The 22,888-nt window shown below is 38.9% G+C and overlaps 2 protein-coding genes and 1 pseudogene across 2 annotated transcripts; 2 read left to right on the top strand and 1 right to left on the bottom strand.

The window, feature by feature from the left end:
• Nucleotides 1-4: 4 nt before the first annotated feature.
• Nucleotides 5-18,008, bottom strand: LOC145237741 (uncharacterized). Its single transcript, XM_080100714.1, has 22 exons — nt 17,869-18,008; nt 17,359-17,446; nt 15,894-16,074; nt 15,456-15,614; nt 14,941-15,033; nt 14,255-14,431; nt 13,621-13,731; nt 12,830-13,039; nt 12,254-12,369; nt 11,603-11,840; nt 11,011-11,107; nt 7,143-7,330; nt 6,494-6,704; nt 6,008-6,108; nt 5,337-5,460; nt 4,914-5,033; nt 4,190-4,321; nt 3,532-3,671; nt 3,239-3,303; nt 2,675-2,809; nt 1,642-1,756; nt 5-1,492 (listed from the first exon to the last, which is right to left on the bottom strand). The coding sequence occupies exons 1-22, from the start codon at nt 17,945-17,947 to the stop codon at nt 1,427-1,429; spliced, it is 2,946 nt and encodes a 981-aa protein (XP_079956840.1). The 5' UTR covers nt 17,948-18,008; the 3' UTR covers nt 5-1,426.
• LOC145237743 (phosphatidylinositol transfer protein alpha isoform pseudogene) lies at nt 7,824-9,661 on the top strand (annotated as a pseudogene).
• A 1,273-nt stretch (nt 18,009-19,281) lies between the features above and the next one.
• LOC145237234 (importin-9-like) lies at nt 19,282-22,888 on the top strand. Its single transcript, XM_080100028.1, has one exon. The coding sequence runs from the start codon at nt 19,325-19,327 to the stop codon at nt 22,397-22,399; it is 3,075 nt and encodes a 1,024-aa protein (XP_079956154.1). The 5' UTR covers nt 19,282-19,324; the 3' UTR covers nt 22,400-22,888.

Raw genomic sequence — 22,888 nt, 5'->3', positions numbered from 1 at the left:
ATAATTCTATTTTTTTAGTTGGCAACCCTGATTTTCGGGTCACTTATAAAATGTGCCTACAGGCCAGCAGACCCTTAATCCAGCACTGATTAAAAGCAACATTGCCAGGGAAGTTAGGCTACATACATTTTGACGGTTTGTAATCTGTTCGCTGCAATATACAAGCACTTTGGCACTTAACAAGCTAATTCGAATATGATTTTGATAAAAAAAATTATAAGTTGGTTTAAATTTCAACCGTTCTTGAACTTTGCCGTCGCCCGTCATTATTCAGTGACTCTAAATAAATTCCCTATTTATTTTTTGGTCTGCAATAAACCTCAATAATCACCTTCCTAATCTTAAGCGTTTTAAGCTGATGCACTTTGCAACCATTAAGTTGAACTTCCCATTGCAAATCCCAATCTGTCCTCGTTTCAAAGTTGAAAACCTGTTGAACTGGACTCACTGGAAATGTGTCGTGAAAGGTGCTGATTTGAACAACACTCTCACCGAGTCGTCTCATAGCTGGAGGGCATTAGAACACGTTGCACCGACGCACGACGGCACGCGGAGAAGATCGACCTTTTGTGCGAGGAAATACCGGTAATTGGACTGGTTACTTCACGATGTAAAGCTGATTTGAAGTTTGTACGTTTGAAGTTTGTCTTCTTAACACTGACCAACTCAACAAACCTTTGCCAAATTTTCTTTAAGCTTCGTTTAAACTCCTCCAACTAATTTCATTTTACCCAATTTTTTTTCCATTCTTTTGGTTTTTGAGAATTTCAGAGATTTTTATCGAACTTAAAATAAGAATCATTGGCTTAAGCTTTAGTAAAATGGCGAAACTACGAAAACTGTTTCAATAAACGACACATTTGAAACTAGGAGCACTTCTATATGGAGAAACATTTCACCTTGTCTATGAGTAAAGTACAGAAAAGTTAACGCAAAAAACAATTTGTGCACAACGGTCAACATGCTGAACGAAGTTTCAAATGTTCAGGCTTTGTGTGCAAACCCAAGCAAAGCAATGGTGAAAAATCATGCTAATAACATGCAATAGTGTTGCTAAGTGTGTAGATGACTTTATCCTAACGGTATTTTTACCTTATGACTTCAGATAACATGAAGCACAAAAAAAGTTTTAAACAAATTTAGAAAATTATGTTTTTGGTTATTTAGTGATGACGTCATGAAAACTTTTTTCAAATTTTACGCATTTTGTTACGTCACAATACACATACTTTTGAGGAAAAACAACTCGTCAGGTGGATGCTCAACACGCATAGTGTGAATCTGAACTAAAACTTGTGGCGATGTGATTCAAACCAAACAAAGTGAAACCAAACAAAGTCAAGGCAAGGTGCTAAATCGTGGCACTTATCGCTCGTCGCGGGATTCGAACCCATGACCCAACTACCAGGTTGAGATCAAGTTCGATTCAGCATTGAACGCTCGATGCAGGAAAGAAATGGTATCCCGGCGCTTTGGCAACAGTAATCGCGTTCTAAAATAATAATAAAAGAATTGTGATGTCATAGTAACAAAACAATTTTCACTTCATATGAAAAACCATAGTAATACTCTATCAGATGTATCAAAATGGCAAATCATTACCAACGGTCTTACACACGGGGTGTCAAAATCGCAACGCACCGAGTTTGCTTTCATTTTGAGAAGCAAGCTTTTGGCGTCATTCAAGTTGGGTCTATCTAGGGGATTTCCCGCCCAGCATCGTTGAAGAAGCATCCAAAATCGCTTGGTTGTGTTTCTGTCGCATTGAAAAGTGGCAAAGTTTTATACATTGTCAATAAATGTAAAAGCATGGAGCCAATAAATGATAAGATGCAGACAGTGCACACTGTCTCGACCTGCTGTGACACTGAGCCGACTTCACTTTGGTCCCCTAGCAGTTGCATGGCCATTGTGAGCCAGTTTCCTCTGTGGTTTATGCCCAGCTGTGGCATCGCACAGAATAGGGGAGGCACGGGGTTTTACCCTGTTACTCCCAAAAACTGGAGTGCTGTTGGATGGCTACACTAGCCAATCCGGCCGATCTCTCGTCACAGCTGCACTGATGGGACATTATAGGTCGAAACAGTGTGCACTGTCTGCAGCTTGTCAATAAATCATGTCAAACAATAAGTAAGACAACAGACACCGTGAGTACAAAACGAAAGCCAAGATTTAATTTCAAAGCGTTTTGATTAACAGTACACTACAGTGGTACGCAGATAATGACAAACTAACCAAAAATGGCATTAAGCAAAACACTCATTTTAACATCATCAACAAATAAACAATGAGAAAATGGGCGGTTTCTAACAAAGAAGCAATTTGATTGAAGTATTTTTCACTCAAAATTGTAATTGTTTCATGGCATGTAAAAAGGAGTTTGGAAATGATTAAGTTGGGCACATGTGGAGAAAAGGTTGGGTACCAATAGCAGAGGCAGAACCCTTGGCGTCGAAACTACATACTTGGGTAAAATATACTGACGATGTTGAAAAAGCGTCTATATACCGACGATGCTGAAAAAAAATCTTTGAAACTAAAGGATGAACGACTAAATGTTTTTCTGAACTTAAATCTATTGCTATAAGGCTAGTTTTCATCCACCAAGCAACAGACTGGGTGATTCCAGCTTTAAGTTCTAATTAGGAGTATTACTTATTGAAATGAGTATCACCTGGTGACGGGCAGAATCGAACCTCCAGTGCTGATCTGCCTCTGCACGTGACCTGGGACCAGCTGATCAGAGATGTCGTCATAGGGGGTTCCCCCAAGTGACAGTATTTCCCAAACCGTGACTCCGAACGACCAACTGCGACAGAACAGAAATAGATGGTGGTTGCATTGTTTAACAGAAAAAGCGCTGATATCAGCAAAAAAAGGGTTATTAAAGTATTGAGTTGGTATAATAAATGAGTACATGTTTCATTAACAGTATCTCTTACAGTTCATATGATATAAAGTTCAACATAGTTTTTTTATAACGCCTCCTGAAACCAAAGTTATCAAACATCTTGACTCCGTGAGCATGCTACAAGTAATAATTTATACTGGGAAAACAATTTCTTATTGTTGTGTTGAAGTATACACCAGTCTAGCAATAGTCGTTGTGCTGAATCAAGCATTTCCTTGTGGTGAGGCAAAGGCAAAAATATTTTGGCTCGGTGGGATTCGAACCCACAACGTATAAACCAACGATGATTGTCACTGAATTAGTAATGAATTGATGGCGTAAACTCACACGTCAGATTTTTCAGTGTAAGGCTGCTCGTCTGCGATCTCTGGCGCCATCCAGCGCTTGCTTGTCTGAAACCAAAAGAGAAATTAAAGTTTCAATTGATCTTTGGGCATGCTTGGTTATAAGTTTGTGTCGCAATAGTTCGTTAGCGTAAATAAAAATTACAAAAGTGTAGCTGATAAATTCCTTGTTCGAAAAGCGAAATACATTTGCGCTAACTAAATCTTAAACCATCAAAATTGGTTTTTAATTTGAAAAATAAGCCCTTCACTATAAATACAACATGGAAATCATACCAGTTTGAATCGTTGTGAGGTTTCTGCGCAGCACTCGGATAGTTTGGCGGTGAGCGAGTCGTTAACTCTGATGTTACTCGCACACAGAGCGGCGTGGAGTACTCCGTTGTCATGGAGATAGAAGAGTCCGTCAGCAATTCCTTGAAACAAACGAAACATTTAAAATTTCCAAACCTGGCGCCAGTTTGAACATTGAATAGTAAACTTTCTAAAATAAAGCTCAGGAAAGAAATTCCTTGCATGTTGCAACACAAAAAATTGGTTCAGCTATACCAGAGTTTGTCAAGCCGTGCAATGGCTTTCTCCTGTGGGTAATTTTTAAATTGGGGGTCAACAACCATACGTCACACAATATGTCAGATCATGGTTGTTGACAAAAATATTTAATCAAAAAAATAATGTAAGTGACTATGAAGTAAAAACATTGCATAGCACCGGCTTAAACTTTTCAGTCATTTAATGTGATCCAGTAACCCCTAAACTTAAAGGGTCTATTAGAAGATACTATACCGAACCAAACGTGTCTCAAGAGCATTCCTACATGGCATGGCACAATATAGAAAAATCTAGGCTGTGGTGGGATTCGAACCCACGACATGAACTTATCCAGGGCTTAAATACGTTTTTCTAGCAAAACACAACGTGAAAAACAACTCACCAATAACAAAGTTGAGAAGCTGAGCTCCTGACAGACTCGATATGACAGCTGAGTGATCCAACATCCGGCTGCTGATGAGAACGTTGCGGAGGTCACGTGATGAAATGAACTCGTGGACGATGTAGAGAGAGTCTGCGAAATGTAAAAAGGTGAAGGTCAGGGATGAGATAAACGTTGTAAGTGCTGAGCTTAGCCGAGCGGTAGTCAGTACTTGGTGATCGTTTAAACAAGGTTATCAGACAAGCTATCTTAAAACAAGTGAAAACAAACAGTTCAGTTTTAGCCTATGTGACCAAACATTTGGCTATTTTATTTAAAGTTATATCCAGATAAATCTGATAAAATGATAATATAAAACAGTATGCAACAATTCCCATAGATGTGGACCTTTCTTCGACCAAAAAAGACTTCCTTTACCGGTCCAACTCGGACAAAGAGTAGGTCACTGAATCCTAGCGCCAGTTAACCTAAGTTAGGCCTAACAGTTCCGCAATCCCGTTGATTGCAATATGTGGTCACTTATTGTTACTGTAAATCAATATTTTTGTTGATCAAATAAGGGTTGAACAATATTTTTCAGAGGCAAGTTAATTTACAATATTTCCTTCGACACTTCAAAGACAAAACTCGTTAAATGAGGCCGCAGATTAATCAATACAAATTGATTACTATTTTCATATTTACACAACACTTATGTGAAACACATTATTATTTCTTCTCTCACCTCCTTTGACGCATGAACCGTAAAACTTGACGATATTCTGATGTTTACAAGCTGTGTAATGGAGAACTTGATTCATAGCGCTGACGTCATCCGATGTGGCTTCCTTGTCAGGGAATTGCCCTAAACCGAGAACGAAGCATTACGCATCATAATTGCCGTATTTGGCTTATTGCCGTAATTGCCGTAGCTTACACTGGAAGTAAGCTCACCAGTGCAGCTGGCAACAAGAGGCCGTATTGGCTAGCATAGCCATCTTCAGTTTGTTGGGAGTAACAGACTGAAAAGTCATGATGCACAAGATTTGTAACAAAGTAATAATAGTATATTATACGACTCAATGAACTATGGAAGATAACTTAAACAAGTTTTATTAATGAATTATAACTTAGTGTAAAATTCATTGTATAGCTTTCTAACTTTTACCTGTGAGTATTTTGACGAAGCATGGACGCGGTGACCCCAAGTTGACCTCTCCAACACCGCATTTCTTGGCCTTTTCCTCACTCAACCAATTCTCAACACGAATCTGGTGAAACTCAAGCGAGTGCTGGTAGAAGTATAACGAAATCAATGTCTATAATACAGCTAAGATAAACATAAAATCATAACTGAGATCAGCGACAATTCATACAGATCAGTGAATACGACACACTAAAGAAATCATAGTACGCCAAGCCTTCAGAAGACGAATAAAGCCGGTTTGCGCATGTTTGTTTATTTGTAGGCGCTAATAAACAAAGCGCATTAAATTACGAAGCAAGAAAAAGTTAAATACGAAACTTATGCAGACCAACGATCACGACATACTTGTATGCAAACAATAGTACGCCAAGCCTATTGAAGGAGTAATACCAAATCAAGCTGGTATCTCAAGCATTCCTCCCATGATACAAGCAGAGCAAGTAATGTCCAATCATTCGGTTTATATCGGGTGCGCTATTGATAATATTTTAAAAGCCAAGCAAAGATAGAAAAAATACTACTATCTGTGGTGAGGTTCGAACCCATGACCCTTATATGTGTGTTGTGTGTCTATGATTGACAAATACCATTAAAAACAAGTAAGCGTTATACACATTTAATCGAAATCATACTTCCATGACGTCATTCTTCCACTTTTGCGCATGAACCGTTGTGTTGATACGGTAGGGTACGATGCTGGCTACGTCTTCCACTGTTTTGTGTTTCTTGGCCTCTGCGAAAAAAAAACGTTTGGTCGTTGGTCAGAGATGTAAGTCAGCCGGGCTTTGCGACCATAAGTTAAAAGGAAACGAAATTGTTTCGGCCCTGACTTCAAACTCGGACTCATGCATGCAGCAATTTGGCCAGAATTCGGCCTAATTCCTTTTTTATCTTGGGTTCAGGCAACAATTTCGGGCTTGCACACAATTTTGCGTTTAACATACATCAAACTTGGGAATTGATTCGTGTTTTCAAAAGTGTTGTAAAGTACAATTACTTCAAATTTTTTGGTGGACTTTATTGCGAATTCAAGTTAGCGCCTAAATCTAGTCTTCAAACAAGCTCAGTGGTTAAGTAACAAATAAATAAAAGCATTTAAAGAAAAATCGTCAACCCACTCTTCATCGCCTCTAGTGGCGCAATGTGAGGGACATCGTCATCGACCGTCGGGGCTTTGATCATGTGACCAATCCGCTCTATAGACTCGGACAAGACTTTTTTACTGCTCACAGCTGTTCGTCCAGAGCTCGTAAAAGAATCAGCGTCACCGCGATAACCATTGTTCGCGAAAGAAAACGCGTCGTATTTCTGCCCGAACGACTGGTTCATCTGAATAAAGGGTTGCAATTCACAATTTGTAATGTAAAAGAATCATTTAGGTTGGAGACTGAACATGCATTGTAAATTCACATCAACATCTTTGTAACAATGCACATTAAAGGGACCTAAAAAAGAACGAAATTGCCTGTGCTGAAGTTGCATAAAACCCGTGGTGGTATTCAACTTTTTGTCAGCCTGTTACAAAACTCATATTTTCATTGACAGTTACCAGCAATGCTAACCGGTTCGCTGATCTCATAAAATTTCGTAAGACGGTTCTATAGAACCGGTGCGCTGAACCCCACCACTGACTGGAATATATATTCCTACAATAGTTGAAATCAAGAATTTTAAATCAGTCATGCATACATAAACCAAATAAATAAATTTATTGGGGGAACAAAGTTAACAGTTTATAATACACAAGCTGACAAACATACTCCTCACCGCGTAAGGTTGTGATCCGCGTGAAGCCATCGCTTTGTATTTTCTCATTTTCACCACAAGCCAAATAATAATGGCGACACAAATGATGAACAAACCACAGAAAATACCGAAAGCGGCAACAAACTGGGATTCGGGCATCGCTGGTGGCGGTAAAGTGCAGTTTCCTGACCTCGTGGATGAAGAAAACCCTAAAACATGTAAAAGTTGCTAGTAATATTCACCAATGTTATTGGAACATGCATTGAGGAAAATAACGGCCCAAAAGAGACATAAAAAGCGACTTGCTTCAATTTGTTATGTGACTCAAGTGTATATAAACAGGTGTAACTGATGTGGTCTTCATATCACTGATGATGACATGACCATTTGCCGAAACGTTTGAACAATAAAGCATGCCGCTTTTAAGTGTATTTGGGTCATTACAGATCCGTGTTTAGTGGTGTTCCAAGATACTGGAACACTATTGTGAGCTCACACATAAAGCCGACTCAACATTGAGGCACGAACACGAAACCAGCTTGCTTTGAAAATATTACGCGTTTCCCCGAGGCAGGAAATGTTGTTGTTTTGTGTTCCAACATGCTGGCTGCCGTTATGCATTCAATCAATTAATCAAATCAAATCATATTTTTACCAGAGAACGCAAACTTTAAATTGAAATGGAACATTGTGGCGGGGAGGCATCGTATCAACCTTTAGGAGAGAATTTGCGATATTTCCTCGGTTTACCAAATAAAACTGTGAAATAACAAAGAAAAGGAGCTGAATTTGAGTTGATTTGAGATCGTAGCAGCAGAATTGCCCTTAAATATTCACCAAACCGGAAGTATCTGCCCAAAGTTCAGACGTTAAAAAGCGCGACAAAGTTGAGGCTACACTTGGTGGAGGGATGGTAGATGCGCTGCAGCTACACCGTATGTTGAAAGAGTTATTTCCTGATTTGCTTTCAGAATAATTAAGCGTTTTTACATGGAATCGTATTTTATATTTGCCAAAAAATGCGATCACAATAAGTCTTGATGTGGTATGATTAGCCCGAAGTTTCTAAAGGGCCAAAATTGTTGTGACTTTATGAAAGAAAATCAGACCAAAAAATGTAAATTAAAAAAAACTTGTCGGAGGGCAACTTGGGTCTTGTAGCTGGATGGTAGAATTAAACACCCGATTAGAGAATAAGTTAAACCAACAAAAACAACTCGTTTTATACAAAAAACATTGAGCAAAAAAATACAAGCCGGTATTTGATTTTGAGTGTAAAAATCACAACGTTTCGACATTTTTTTGTCATCATCAGAAACAGAAAGGATGCAACTTAGTACCATACAACTGTGTGATGTTTACCACTCAAATAGGAACTTGCATTTTTTGGACTAAGAATATTAAAAACCGTGCATTGTTTAAGTAACAAAATCCGTGATTTTTGCAGATATTGTTTGAACTGATTAACCGCTAACAATGATAACAAAGGAATTTAGAATTGTTCTCCCTATTACGGTTGAAGAATATCACGTCGCCCATCGTTGGTCAGTGGCTGAGGAAAGCAGGAATGTAACAGGTGGTTATGAAGGAGTTGAGATTATTACGAATGAGAAACGTGGTGAAGGCGGTCAATACACCAGAAAAATATTCCACTTTGAATCGAGATTACCACGGAAGATGGTCCGTTTATCAATCTCGGGAGATACAGAAATTCACGAGGTATCCAGAAACACGTTTCCCACTTGCATAACAGAAGTCAGTAACTCTTACATGAATAAAAACTTTGGATTGGTGATCAAGTCACGGTATTTACCTGATTTAGGAGATTCAGAAAATGTTCATAATCTTCCTGAAGATGAGTGGAAAGCTACAGAGGTGGTTAAAATTGACATTGCAAATACTGCTGTTCGGAGTTCTGACTACAAAGCAGAATTTGATCCACTGCTTGTGAAATCGGAAAAAGCTCAAAGAGGACCTCTGTCGAAAAACTGGATTGAGGAGTTGAGAGCAAAGAAGGAACAGGCCGAAAGCTCAGGGAACCCTCAGGATAAGCCGGCTTATATGTGTGCTTACAAATTGGTAACTTGTGAGTTCAAGTGGTGGGGTCTACAAGAAACAATGGAACGCAGGATTATGGAAATACAACAACGGTTGTTTGTGAATTTTCATCGTCAAGAATTTTGCTGGATGGACAAGTGGTATGGACTCAAGATGGATGACATCGTAAAGATTGAGGAGAAATTACCGGCAGAGCTACATGAACTGAGAAATCAGGGAAGCCTCAAAGGTATGATGTTACGCTGGTGACATGTTACCACTTTCAGTGATCGGGCAGAGAAAAAAGTCGTTCGTTTACATAATTCGACAATTTTCAAAATGCTCAAATTATTATTTGGTAAATCGTGTTGTTTATTATGTTACAAAACACTCATTTCAAAAACATTTGATTAGTACTCATATATATTGTGATCAACATGTATTTGATTGTTTAAACAGTATATGTTGTAACCATTTTATACAATGCTATATTGTAGCACGTACATATACGTTTTCAATATATAAGTTAGCAGTTGAGCAGGGTTGTTTTTGTGCCACGTCAAAGGTGTGTACAGCCGCGCCAGACCAGGGCCCATAAAATTCAAACGAGCCCCTGACAGCCAACGTTTAAAATCGAAATCAGCAAAGATAACGTAGCCAAGATGAACATAAATTCACAACTGGGATAAGCCATGAAGTTTCCATGCTGACCAGCGATCACGGCACACTCATTTATAGATCTTAGTACACCAGGCCCATTAAAGGCATCATACCAGATCAGTCGGCCTCCCAAGCATTCCCACACAAGGCACAGACTAGAAAAATCTAGTCAGCGGTGGGATTCGAACCCACAACAGGAGTCTTTCCGGGACTCGCGCTCTACCAACTGACATCTATAACGCATTAATGTCATGTTGATGCTTTTAAGCTGAAAATATTGTTGCTTGCCGAGTTTGACATTTTGGATTTTTAATATTAACACAAATGACGGCCCATCTCCACATGGAATGCCTCGCGCCAGCATATTTCTTCTCTACAGAGCACTGAGTGTAAATGTAAGTTAGTTTGTTGCCGGAAATAACACTTCCGGTTAACGCCCAGAAACATGAGCCGGAAGCTGGTGTCAGTTGATGGGATAAACACAAACTGTTGTTGCTATCGCCTCACTGTGTTGGTGATGAATACGAAGCATTCGATGGCATGCGATAAATGTTGGTGTGCGTATGAAGTATACATGATGTATCTTGCTGTTTTTTTTTCAAGTGAGTGAAAACATGCAACAAATACCACATGGAAACTACAACCGCACCACGCTTGCTAGACAAATAAGTAATTTAAATCCAAACATCAAGAAAATAATACAAAATGTTATTAAATGTTATTTTTTGGTTCTTATTTAAACAATATTACAATTCCAAGTGTTCCAAAGGAAAAACCCTTTATTGAGCATCGCTTAAAATCAAGCCCTAGAAAAGTGACAGTAATTCCACAACCAGCTCTTTGTATAAACAACATCAAATAAGTGGAAATTTCCGTGTGTTATTGAAAACCGCACGCAAACAGCATGACTCGGTCGAATCAACAGCGAATGATTTTCGTATTCAGCCGACAGAGGGCAGCAGATCGTAACACAATAGAAAACGTAAATATTTCGCCCACGCCAATGGCTGTCGACGAGTTTAACATATGATAAAAACACTTTGCGACATGCAGATATTTGTAGTTTTTAACTTCTTTAGTTTCAACAAATCCCGACCAGGGCTTTATGGTTGTATGTGGGGCTAGCACTGACAGCTCGTTAAACCGAACGCATGGGATAATTTTGTACACAAATTACAAAAATCACAACTACCTGATATTTTCAATGGTGATCTCATGTTGATGATCAAAGTAATCGATTCCCCAAATTTATTTTCCTCTGCGACGGCATCAGTGTTCTCTACTCCCACCTAGCGCCAAATAAATGCAAATCAGTTTAAGGACTAACAGCTAAGTTAAGCTGCAGACAGTGCACACTGTTTCGACCTGATGAGAATCAGTGCAGCTGGTGATCGACCGGATTGGCTAATGTAGCCATCTAACAGCACTCCAGTTTGTTGGGAGTAACAGGGTAAAAAATGCCATGCCTCACATATTCTGTGCGATGCCACAACTGGGCATACACCACAGAGGAATCTGGCTCACAATGGCCAAGCAACTGCTTGGGAAACAAAGTGATGTCGGCTCAGTGTCACAGTATCAACGTAAAAGCATAGCTGATAAGGCTTTATATGTCGAAACAGTGTGCACTGTCTGCAGCTTGCCATCTGTTGGCCACGTGCTTTAACAAATCCTAAGCTGTTGTTTGATTTAATAGCAGATTTTATTTCTTATTATTGCACACCTTTTTTCCAGCTAATCCACTAACTAACCTTATACTTAAGCTACAACTGCAGGAAACTTACCTTTACAGCTATCTTGTTTATATTTGCTTTTTTTAAGTTTTCTGTGTCCGCCATCAAAAACCCGTAATGAGTAATTTCAAAAATCTTCCCAACTTCGGCATCCTCTAAATCGATATAAAAACTAAACTGCGGCTGCGAGTCACGTGGATAGTCCTGGTCACGTGCTTGTAGCTGAAGCGGAGTCGAATCCATATTCCGGACAAAAACGGCAGGATCGGAATAATCCGGATCCAATTCACTGAAAACATGAAGTCAAGATTGTAATGGATTTAAACTGGTTTCCATGACAATCCGAGAAATAAAAATATTCGTGTTTTTGTAGTTTTAAAAAAGCTTTTTGCAAGCAACAGTCGGTAATTTTTGGCGGTTTGACATGCGAAAAAAGAAATGTTTTCTATTGTAATGTAAGTTTATGATTCAAGTGGCTAAAATATTTTATTTTCTCAAAAGGTTTTGCCGAACTGAATATAACTTTACGAGTTTAATTGAAGTGAAAGTAGAGATTAAAATGTTAAAAAAATTAAACCTGTTAAAAATCGACGGTTAACAATGAAAAATCTAAGGCAATAACATTAGTAAAATGTTTGTACATGTTTCAAAAAAATTGTTTTATCTAACATCAGCAAGTTGTCATCTGCGCACAAAACTCACCAATCCACACTTTTACCGTTCAATATGATCGGAGGAAATCGGTCAATTAGAGATTTTACAGCCTTCAACTTCACAATAACTGTGCTTTGCATATCTGGGTTGTCCGCTTGGCTCGCCTGAACCAACACAAACAAATTAAACTGTGTGCGCTGTTGAAGATATAAAGTCAAGTCCGGTGAAGCAAGGCTATATTGGTACGTAAAACTGTTAGGAAGTATTTGCTCCAAATTGCAAAAAATGTGGCATATTTTTTAAATCAACAACATAAAATTGGTTGTATTCAGTGGTGGGATTCAGCCGGTCCGCACCGGTCCTATAGAACCGTCTCACGGAATTTTATGAGGTCAGCGAATCGGTTAGCATTACTGGTTACTGTCAATGGACTTGTTGTGACAAAACCGGCTGAAAAATATTACTTTTGTGATAGAACCGACTGACAAAAAAATTGATTCCCCCCACTGGTTGTATTCAATTAATAATAGAACTAAGTTAGAAGTTAGAAACATTTTAGCATATTAATTAAACCGTCAAAACCGCATTCATCAGTAGTGGATTAAACTGCTGCTTTTCACTTACCCTAACGTACAACGTGTACTCTGTGGCGACACTTTGTGGTGGTAAGGGGGCCAGTTGATATATTTCCCCACTAGATGGCACCAGGGTAAAGTAGGTCTTGTATGAAGGCGGGAAGCCGGTCGCCAAAGTGTAAATTATGTTTTGATTAACTTCTCGGTCAGGGTCAAACGCCCGGAGCATCGCTGGTCGAAGTTGGATTGCTTTCGCGTTCTGTGAAATCATAAGTTGTTGGTTTGTTAGACTTAAAAACACATCCCAAGTGACCCTGTAACGTTTTGGTTTAAACCAGAAACGCATCTACTTATGCAAGGTACATGTAGGTATAAGGGCCCACCTATACACTATTTACAACAACCAAAAGCATTAAACAGAACAAACACTGCGCAATCTTTGTGGACAGTTGTAAGTACTACACATTTTAACATCGGACAAGAAAACCATCTATTATTTCCAAAAATGTAAGCAGTGGGCCTCAACACCTTCAGGTGCCTTAAAATTCGGTAGATTTAAAAAGACTAATTCAACTATTAGACACAGTTTACTGTTTTTTGACGCTCATTTGCATTGAAAACTGGTGCGGTGCGGTGCAGTGAAAATTACATAAAGTTTCTAAATATAGAGTACAAGGTTCATGACCAAAAATAATTATATACATGATAAGAAAGAACAAAATTCCTCAGACAAAAATTCTTATGCTTCTATTTAGTGGGGTTTCATTTGACTCAAACCTAACATTTATAACCGTTCCCCGCAGTGTTTCAATTACTAAGACCTCCATCAATAACACATACCATGGTTCCTTGTTGTACAAATCCTTCATATGTGGGGTTAACGCAGACTCCTGATGTTTTGATACAGGGTTCAAACACCGGTGGATGATCGTCGCCATCCAACACTTTGATCTGAAACAACAGAAAAACGAATAAGTTTGATTTCCTGAACTTGCTGCTGCAGGTTCGGTCATACTATTTTTCGGCGTTTGTTCAACTTTTTTAAGGATAATGTCAGCCAGCTTGGCACACTGTCACTGATATACACAAAAAACTTTACTGCTAGCCATAAGCATTTTCCACAATGACAGTCAATGCATACAAAAACGTTAAGAGCGGATCCGAAATCAGGGAATAAACACTGAAATACAAGCCCGAAACTCGGCCTAAGCTCGAAATTTTGTTAAAATAGAGCCCGAAAGTTTAGACCTTTAAAAATCAAAATAGCCGAGTACAAAGCCACAAAAGGGCTTACGGCAAAAATTTGCACAATGTGCGCCAAAATGTGCAGGTCGAAATGTGCGCACATGTTTCGAAACGCTCTCATGCCGTCTCCAAAGCCAGGCCCGATTCAAAAAGGTTTAATTCAAACTTCACCCCTAAACCGACCTGACTAACAACCATGTGAACAACAATAAATCCGAGTCGATCTCACCGTAACAGTGGTGGTGCTCCTCTTCACAACCTCCCGCTCCCCGTATCTTCCTCTGTCCACAACATCAACCTCCAGAACAATCACAGTGGAGGAGTTGAAGCTCTCAAAGTCCAACTTCTTCATCAGCATAATCTTCCCATCAGTTGCTCGCGGGATCGAGAAGTATTTCCACCAACCCTGCGAATATAAACGTTTGTTCGAAGCATAAAACTTAGTCACGAGTTAAGCGGTTCCCAAACTGGGGTCCGCGGACCAAATGGGGCCCGCACATCAGTTTTAGAGGGTCCGCAATGTACAGCCCTGATTGTAATTCGATAATAAAGCTTTCTCGGGTATAGCTTGCTTTATATTAGTCTTTAGTTAGCGAATCTGCTTTTTCTTTCATTGGTGAGGTTTTCACATTTTTTCTGTAGCATTCCTTGATGTTTATAGGGCGGCGAAATATCAGAATAACTGCAATGGGCCCACCAGGCAAATTTTTTAGAAACGTTTGGAAACCGCTGGTTCAGGGTGTCGTGATATGCATGCGCATGTACTTACTATGGTCATTTAATATTTTACCCTTTGCTAATAACAGTGTTTCCAAGTTTATCCCGTCTAGTTGGAACAGTTTGTTGAGGTATGACCATCACCAGATAGATAAAATACCGATTTTATAGAAAATTAATTAATTTTATAGATTTTACCTCGCTATCATGCTGCAGTGCAAACGAGAGATGAGCAGATTTATCATCATCTGATGCAGAAACTTGCAGCAATTCACTTCCAACCGGAGTTAACTAAAGAATACAAAATATTAACCGAGCTTTACATGACACAGACTTGAAAAATAGGGTCACTAAGAACGAATTGACATAATTATAAACAAACGGTATTATCTTGTTACTCGCTTTGAAATGTTCTATTGTCGTGATTACTTTAGTTATGATGACAACAAGTCAATAATTGAGTGCAAAACGTCTGTGTTTTATCTTTCTGTAACAACAGTTTTTTTTTGATGGACTGCTTTAACTATTGCTTCATATATTTCAAGATAAAAGTTAAAAATAAATCACATTTTGCACTCCTGACAATCACATGCAAACGACATTTTGATTCGACGCTTTTTATCAGGGTAATGACACATACCCAACGCAATCGTTCTTGTCGCACCGAACAGGGTTGTGTGACACACAAAAGACGAAATTGTCCATTTGCTTACCTCGTTTACTTCAACATAATAAGGTTCGCTGATGAAATGTGGACTGTTGTCATTTACATCTTCCACTTTAATCGTCACCAACACATTGACCGTGTGCCACTTGTTCGAAAGAGGAGTGCAGGTCACAGTGATTTCTATGGTGTCCACTCCTAACGCCCCCTGTCGACGAAATTAGATGAATAAATGTAAGCTTAAATACAGTAGACACAGTGGAGGGATTAAATATTTTGTCGGTCGGTTCTATCACAATTCATATTTTTCAGCCGGTTCTATCACAAAAGTCATATTTTTCAGCCGGTTCTGTTACAAAAAGTCCATTGATAGTAACCAGTAATGCTAAGCGGTTCGCTGATCTCATAAAATTGTGTAAGATGGTTCTATAGAACCGGTGCGAACCGGCTGAATCCAATCACTGGGTAGACATGTTGATAAACTTACGTCTTTGTCCAGCGTTTGACCTTCGCCGACATTCAAGGTCAACTCCTGCGTTTCTGGGTCAAAGTTCACCCAATTCTCGCAATCTAACGGACCACAACGCTCCTCTGATGGGACGATACGTAGAGATATGCTGCGATCATCTCCAGTCGCGTTGCCAATAACATCCAAAGTTCCGATGAAACTGAACGAAAAAAATGTTATAAATTTAAACATTAAATTGTCTTGAAATTAATCGAGAAACTATAAACAAAAGTGTTTATATTTTACCCATGTCGTTATTCCCATTTTTTAAGACATGAAAACGACAAGCAACAATACTATGAGAAGTTATTACTTAAAAATAAGATAAGCAAGTAGACGTTCAAACTATGATGTGATTACACTGCTTACTTAAACAAATTCCGTGCGAAAAAAACAACTTCACATGGAACAATAATTTTGTACAATTTTTATGCGAGAAAAATTATTTAACAGAGGGTTGTTACAGCAGAGCAATGTGACAAGCAGAGACACGACTGCATTTCAGTTTAATTATCGAATCTATAAAACTCTATCTCTATGGTATTCTGCTATGGAACATATCAATGTGCGTGAAGTGTCATTACGAGGCAATTAAAAAATCCCTCACTTCAATATAAGTGTCATAAAATCTATACTTCCGTGTTTAAATCTCATACAAAGAACTTTGGCCAACAGCAAGAGCTATTAAGTACGGAATAAGTGGGCTTGACGCATAAAGTATAGGAAGATTCGCGTCATCAGCCGCGCGAGGTTCATGTTCGTTGTATTGTTTTGCTTCTAATACAGCAAATTCGTGTACAAAGCAGGCTATAAAACCCAGTAAACTCTACATTAGAGCTTTTTTTAAAAAAAACACAAGACAGAATAAAAATCTTGTATTACTCGACTATCCCAATTTAGACGTCACAATTCACTGAATGAACAATATGGAATCCAGTCATTGTGGTTAATTGTTAGTTGATACGATGTGAATATAAATCCTATTAATCCATTCAATTACATTTTAAATCCGGATATTAGTTGCGTATTAAGCAAACATCATTTCCCTCGTATTTATACGATGGCCTGTAAACTATATTAATTACGAAACACTGTATTGTGGTTACAGTTACATCCTAATTACTCGCACATGGTTATATATGCGATAATTTTGAAGATGCATTCTTTGTACCACACCAAACGTTGTGGTACATATTTGGATGGTCTCTGATTCTACAGGTCCTGTGTCTTTCGGTAAAAAGTCTCTACGTTTGATTGCACGAACCTCGCTTAGAAACCCGCTTTCAGTTGACACTAAGTGGCACCATTCATCCCACCCCACCCCAGAAAGCCCTAAAACGAACTTTTGGGTGACCTTGAGGCTTCCTTGATTTTTAACCATAAAATAACATTTCGGTCCAACTACTTGTTGTTTTTATGAAATCTCTTCCACTTGTCGACTTACGTTCCGTTTGGTTCGTTCTCAAACACACTGAAGAGTTTCTCGTATCTTCCATCTCTTGTTGCGCAAACTCGCTCCGTCGACGAAGAACCTGAAAACAAGATTTTTAACTCTAGTTACACAAAAACGATTTAAACAAGTTTCGGGCAAGTTTTGCATCTCACTGATGCAGTCAACCAGCAATGAGTTTTAACGAGTTTCGGTCAAAAATTTTGTAACACAAGATGGTTTAAAGTTAGTTCGGTGTCTGTTACTGTTTTGAATGCATTTTCGAAACTAGTTTCGGTCCAACTTTGTTAAAAAGTTTGGTTACCCTTGTTGTGCTTAATACACAAGAAACTTAGTTACACATGACTGCGCAAAGCTCGGTCGAAAATCATTTTCAGCGCCTGGATCATGTAAGAAATGTTGGGATTGATTTCATGTCCAGGCTATTAAAACAGCAGAAAGCGTCCTAGGAACAGAGAGAGCCTGGTCTTGAACCTATATACAGCTTGTTGAAACCTTTCCTACCTGTGTGAAGACAATGGAATATTAATAACATCGCGAAAGTTGATCCCCTCCCACTTCCGAACCACACAAGCCCAGACATATCGTAAACCTTTGTTGACGTCACAAGTAACAATAGTTCCAGAACTTGCAACAGATGTCTCTACACCTGTGTAATACAACAACAACTTTCACTGTTTCACACAGGAGAACATTGATAGTAAGGAACTTAAAAAGTATATTTCAAAAAAGATAACAACAACTGTGTTAGGAACGTGCATGCACTACACATACAAGATATCTGGCAGTAGCCTATCGTTAAAAACTTGAAATCTGCCAAATTGGTATTCTTGTGCCTTAACGAAAAAACAACCCAATATATTTGCATACATCTTGTGTCTTTTTTAATCTGTACGTCCTATTATTGCAGCTTTCTTTAACTTTCTTCACGTCAAACAAAATACAACAAACCACATTAATTATAGGAACCATAATAGCACAATTCTCTGTTAGTAAACTAGCCTAATAAACACAAAGGAATCTGTCTAACCACGCTTGTACGACGTTTATACAAGAAACATTTTGCAAAGCCGTTTAAGCCTGCAGCAGAAACCCTTCTGCAAGCTGCTGACTGTTTTCAACCTAAACTGTTTCGCTTTCAAACTGGTTAAACCAACACTACTTTTAAACCAACTTTTCAAACAGAGTTAATTGCCAAATGTTTACAAACCTCATAACCATATGGATTAAATACCAGAAAAATTGTACTTGACAGTAAATGGAACTGACAACAACTTACAAGTGACATAAGATCCACTAACTTTTCTACACTTTAGCACCAGTTCTTTAAATGTTAAATGCACTGTGCCTCATATAGAGCATCTTCAAATAAATATTCTCATCTCAACCCAACCAGTAACAAATGAAAAGTATCAGTTTCACAACGATATGTGGTAAGCGACGCTAAACCCATTGTTTTTAATTCTCGATTAGGCATCTTCTCTACGCGATTGATTACAACGCGATAAAAGTGTCGAACGATTAAAGAACGTTTAAATGCCCACGCGCGCGAGAAAAAAGCGTGAAGCCCTCACTCTAGCAAACAAACGTGTTTTAATCTTGACTTAAAAAACTGTTTTTTTTTTGTAATAAACAGTAGTGCTTATTAATATTTTGTGTGTGTCACAAATGTTTTGTAATTGTCTGTTTCTTTTCCAAATAATATTCCAGAATCTAGTTTTTTAACTAGATTGCACCCTTTCTAAAAAAACATGTGCCATGCTTGGCTGCACACGATGTGATTTCGCGGGTTTTCCATATTTTTCACAATCGAGTTAGAAAATAATTTGTCACTGAAAAAATATAGCTTGTAATAAAATTATACCGTAACGCAATTATGTAGAATAAGGGCTTTTGTTAAAGTAACTATATAATGTTATTTGTGTGCACTTTTACAGCACTTTGTTTCTGCTTAAACAAAATGTCAGCACAGGCGTTTGAAGATGATGAAAATAAACTACGAAATAATCTGTTGGAAGTACTCAACGCAATTATGTCTCATGATCAGAACACAAGGACTGCTGGAGAGCAACAAATAAAACTCCTCGAAGTTCTCGATGATTTTGCTGTGATCCTGGCTGAACTGACTGTTGACGAAAATCGAGGATTGCCAATTCGTCAGCTTGCGTCTCTTGTATTAAAACAATATGTTGAATGCCACTGGAACAAACTAGCTGATAAGTTTAGTCCCCCGGAGGCAACTTATCCAGCAAAAGTTGCTATCAGGCAAATGTTGCCTTTGGGCTTAAAGGACAACAGCAGTAAGATTAGATCAAGCATTGCTTACGCAATATCGGCCATTGCTCATTGGGATTGGCCTGAAGAATGGCCTGACTTATTTCCCCAACTGATGCAAGCACTGACAAGTGGATCACCCAGTCATGTTCATGGAGCAATGAGAGTGTTAACTGAGTTTAGCAGAGAGCTGACAGATACACAAATGCCACACGTAGCTCCAGTTGTTCTGCCTGAATTGCTGAAGATTTTTCTTCAAAGCGATACTTACAGCATTCGCACGAGGTCAAGAGCAGTTGAAATTTTCAACACTTGCACCAGTTTGATACATTCAGCGGACAACCCTGCCATGACAAACGCACTACTTCCTGACCAGTTCGTATCCGAATTCACTCAAGCTTTTGCTGAATCTCTTCAAGTCCCTAATGGTCCAGCTTCAGACTGTGGTTTGAAAAAGGAAGTGCTCAAAACTTTAATCAGTATGATTCGAGATGTGCCTAGGAAAATGGGCAGCATGGTATCACCGGTGTTAGCTGCCGTTTGGCAACAACTTGTCCAGGGAGCGCAATATTATGTAAGCAGAGAAGTCAATTGTTCAGAGGAGGACACAGAAACTGTGTTTGACTCTGATGGTGAAGCTCTGAGCTTCGGAAACCTTGTCTACTCGATATTTGATTTTGTGGAGAGTTTGTTGGATTCACACAAATCGAGAAAAATTGTGAAAAAGTCTTTGCCGGAACTGATTTATCATTTAATCACGTACATGCAAATGACTGAGGATCAGGTCAGATGTTGGCTTGAAAATCCCGATCAGTTTGTGGAAGATGAGGACGAAGAGACGTTTTCATTCAGTGTCCGCATCTCTGCCCAGGACTTGTTCATGGCTTGCTGTAAGGAGTTTAAAAATGAAAGTGCAGTCGCTCTTCTCTCTGTGATGGACCGACATCTGAAGGAAGCAAACACACAAAGAAACAATGGTGATCCTCATTGGTGGAAAATACATGAAGCATCATTTCTTGCGCTTGGTTCAGTACGGAATCTTATACTTGAGAGCCTTGAAAAATCTGTGATTCAATTTGATTTCAGTTCTTTTTTAAATTCAATTGTTTCTGAAGATCTGAAGTCAGATTCTTCTTTTCTCTCGGGCCGATCTCTTTGGTTAGCCAGCAGGTTTGCAAGTCTGATGCCTCAAGAGACTTTGCAAAACTTTTTAGGTGCCACTGTTCACGGTCTACAGCCCGATCAGTCGCCTGTGATTCGTATCTCATCAGTCCGTGCTGTGTTTGCATACTGCGACCATTTGCCAGGCAACGACACGCTTACACCATTTGTGGGACCTTTAATTGACGGCTTACTGTTGTTTGTTGGACAAGCCACTGTTGAAGTGTTGGCTTTGCTGCTGGAAAGTTTGTTGGTGATTATTTCTGTGAACAGCGCAGTAACTGCAAAGTATCAGGATCAACTGATTTCACTCGCGATTGCTGTAATTCTCAAGTACTCGAGTGACCCTTTGGTGTCATCATTGGCAACTGACGTCCTTACCGAACTTGCCTCTCACGGAACTTGTAGTGCTTTGCTTGAAGCCAAACTACTGCCAACCATTATCAGCATATTCAATTCCCCCAGTTCGAAAATCCCTTCAGGCCTTTTGTCGATTGCCATGGATGTTTTGTGCAACGTAGTGAGAAAGTTAAAGCAACCTTTGCCACCATCATTTTTCTCTGTTGCTTTTCCGAGCATGATCAAAGCTGCAGTAAATAGCGATGACAATGCCGTTTTGCAAAGTGCTGGAGAATGTACGCGGTCATATGTAGGAGTTGATATCGATCAACTTTACGCATGGAATGATGAAGAAGGCAATTCTGGACCCTACTATGTCATGCAACTTATTTCTATGCTGCTAGATCCCAAGCTCACGGAATACAGCGCTTCATTCGCAGGCCGACTGGTTTCTGTGTTTATTTCAAAGTCTGGCAACCGACTGACCCACGAAGATGTGGATATGGTTCTGAGGTCTGTTTTGAGCAAGCTTCAGCAATCATTAACATTAACTGTTGCCCAATCCTTGTTAATGGTGTTTGCGCATCTCATCAACTCAAATTTGGAGTCAGTTATTGCATTTTTATCCACTGTGCCAGGACCAGGGGGAAAGTCAGCGATGAAATTTGTAATGGATGAATGGTGCGAAAAACAAAGTATGTTTTATGGAAGCTATGACAAGAAAGTTAGCGTCGTGGCGCTATGTCACTTGCTGGAACATGGAGTTTCCAAAAATGATTCCCGTCTCAATGAAATAAATGTCAAAGGGGACCGGATATTTAAGGAAGGAATTCGTACACGCTCAAGAACTGCAAAAGAACCTGAACGATGGACCATAATTCCGCTGTTGGTGAAAGTCTACAAGCTGCTTGTTAACGAACTTACAAATCAGCTGGAAGCTTCAACCAAGGAGCAGAATTTTTTTGAATGGGAAGATGATGATGAGGATGGGGAAGTTGATCCGGAAGATGGAAGACAAACTCTGTCTCAGCTCCTGGAAGAGAATTCTGTCATCGGCAATGGACTCGATGATAATGATGAAGATGGGTACAGTGAAACAGACGAAGATGCGCAAAACGATCCGCTCAACCAGATTAACTTAAAAGATTACCTAACAACATTTCTGAAACAGTTTGCAAACACTGAAGTTCATAACGCTCATTTTGCTACACATTTAAACCCACTGGAACTAACAACTTTGGAACAGATTTTACACACTTAGTTTTACATAAAAAATCTAAACTTCAGCAAGACTTAAATTTGGTTTGGTCACAAGATTGTTTATTTATGCATGTTAACAATGTATTTACATAAAGTCAAATGTTTTGTTATTGGAAAATTTCTTATGATGTTCTCAACGATAGTATAGTTTTTTCCAACCACATTGAAAGCAGTAAAAACCCTGTTCATTGGAGTTGTGCAGCTTGTATTATTTATTTTTGTTGCAAGTTCAGTTCTGAGTACGAGTTTGTGTGGAACATTGTAGGTGGTTGTCAAGATATTTGCAACTGTGATTCTGCGTTTTTATATTTGTTAAAGTTTTAGTGAATTGTGGCTTATCTTGAAAATGGTAGCTGTTGTAATTTCTGCAAAACCTTCTTAACCCAATGCTAAAATTTATTGTAATATATGCTTGGCATTAAATAAAGTTTTGGGATAAGGTTCCCTGTACAATAGTTTGATGCAAACATCTTTCCAATCTGTGTTTTAG

Source organism: Phallusia mammillata, chromosome 7 (genome assembly GCF_965637545.1).
Source record: "Phallusia mammillata chromosome 7, kaPhaMamm4.hap1.1, whole genome shotgun sequence".
Classification (NCBI taxonomy): domain Eukaryota; kingdom Metazoa; phylum Chordata; class Ascidiacea; order Phlebobranchia; family Ascidiidae; genus Phallusia; species Phallusia mammillata.
This window is presented reverse-complemented; position numbering and strand designations above follow the sequence as displayed.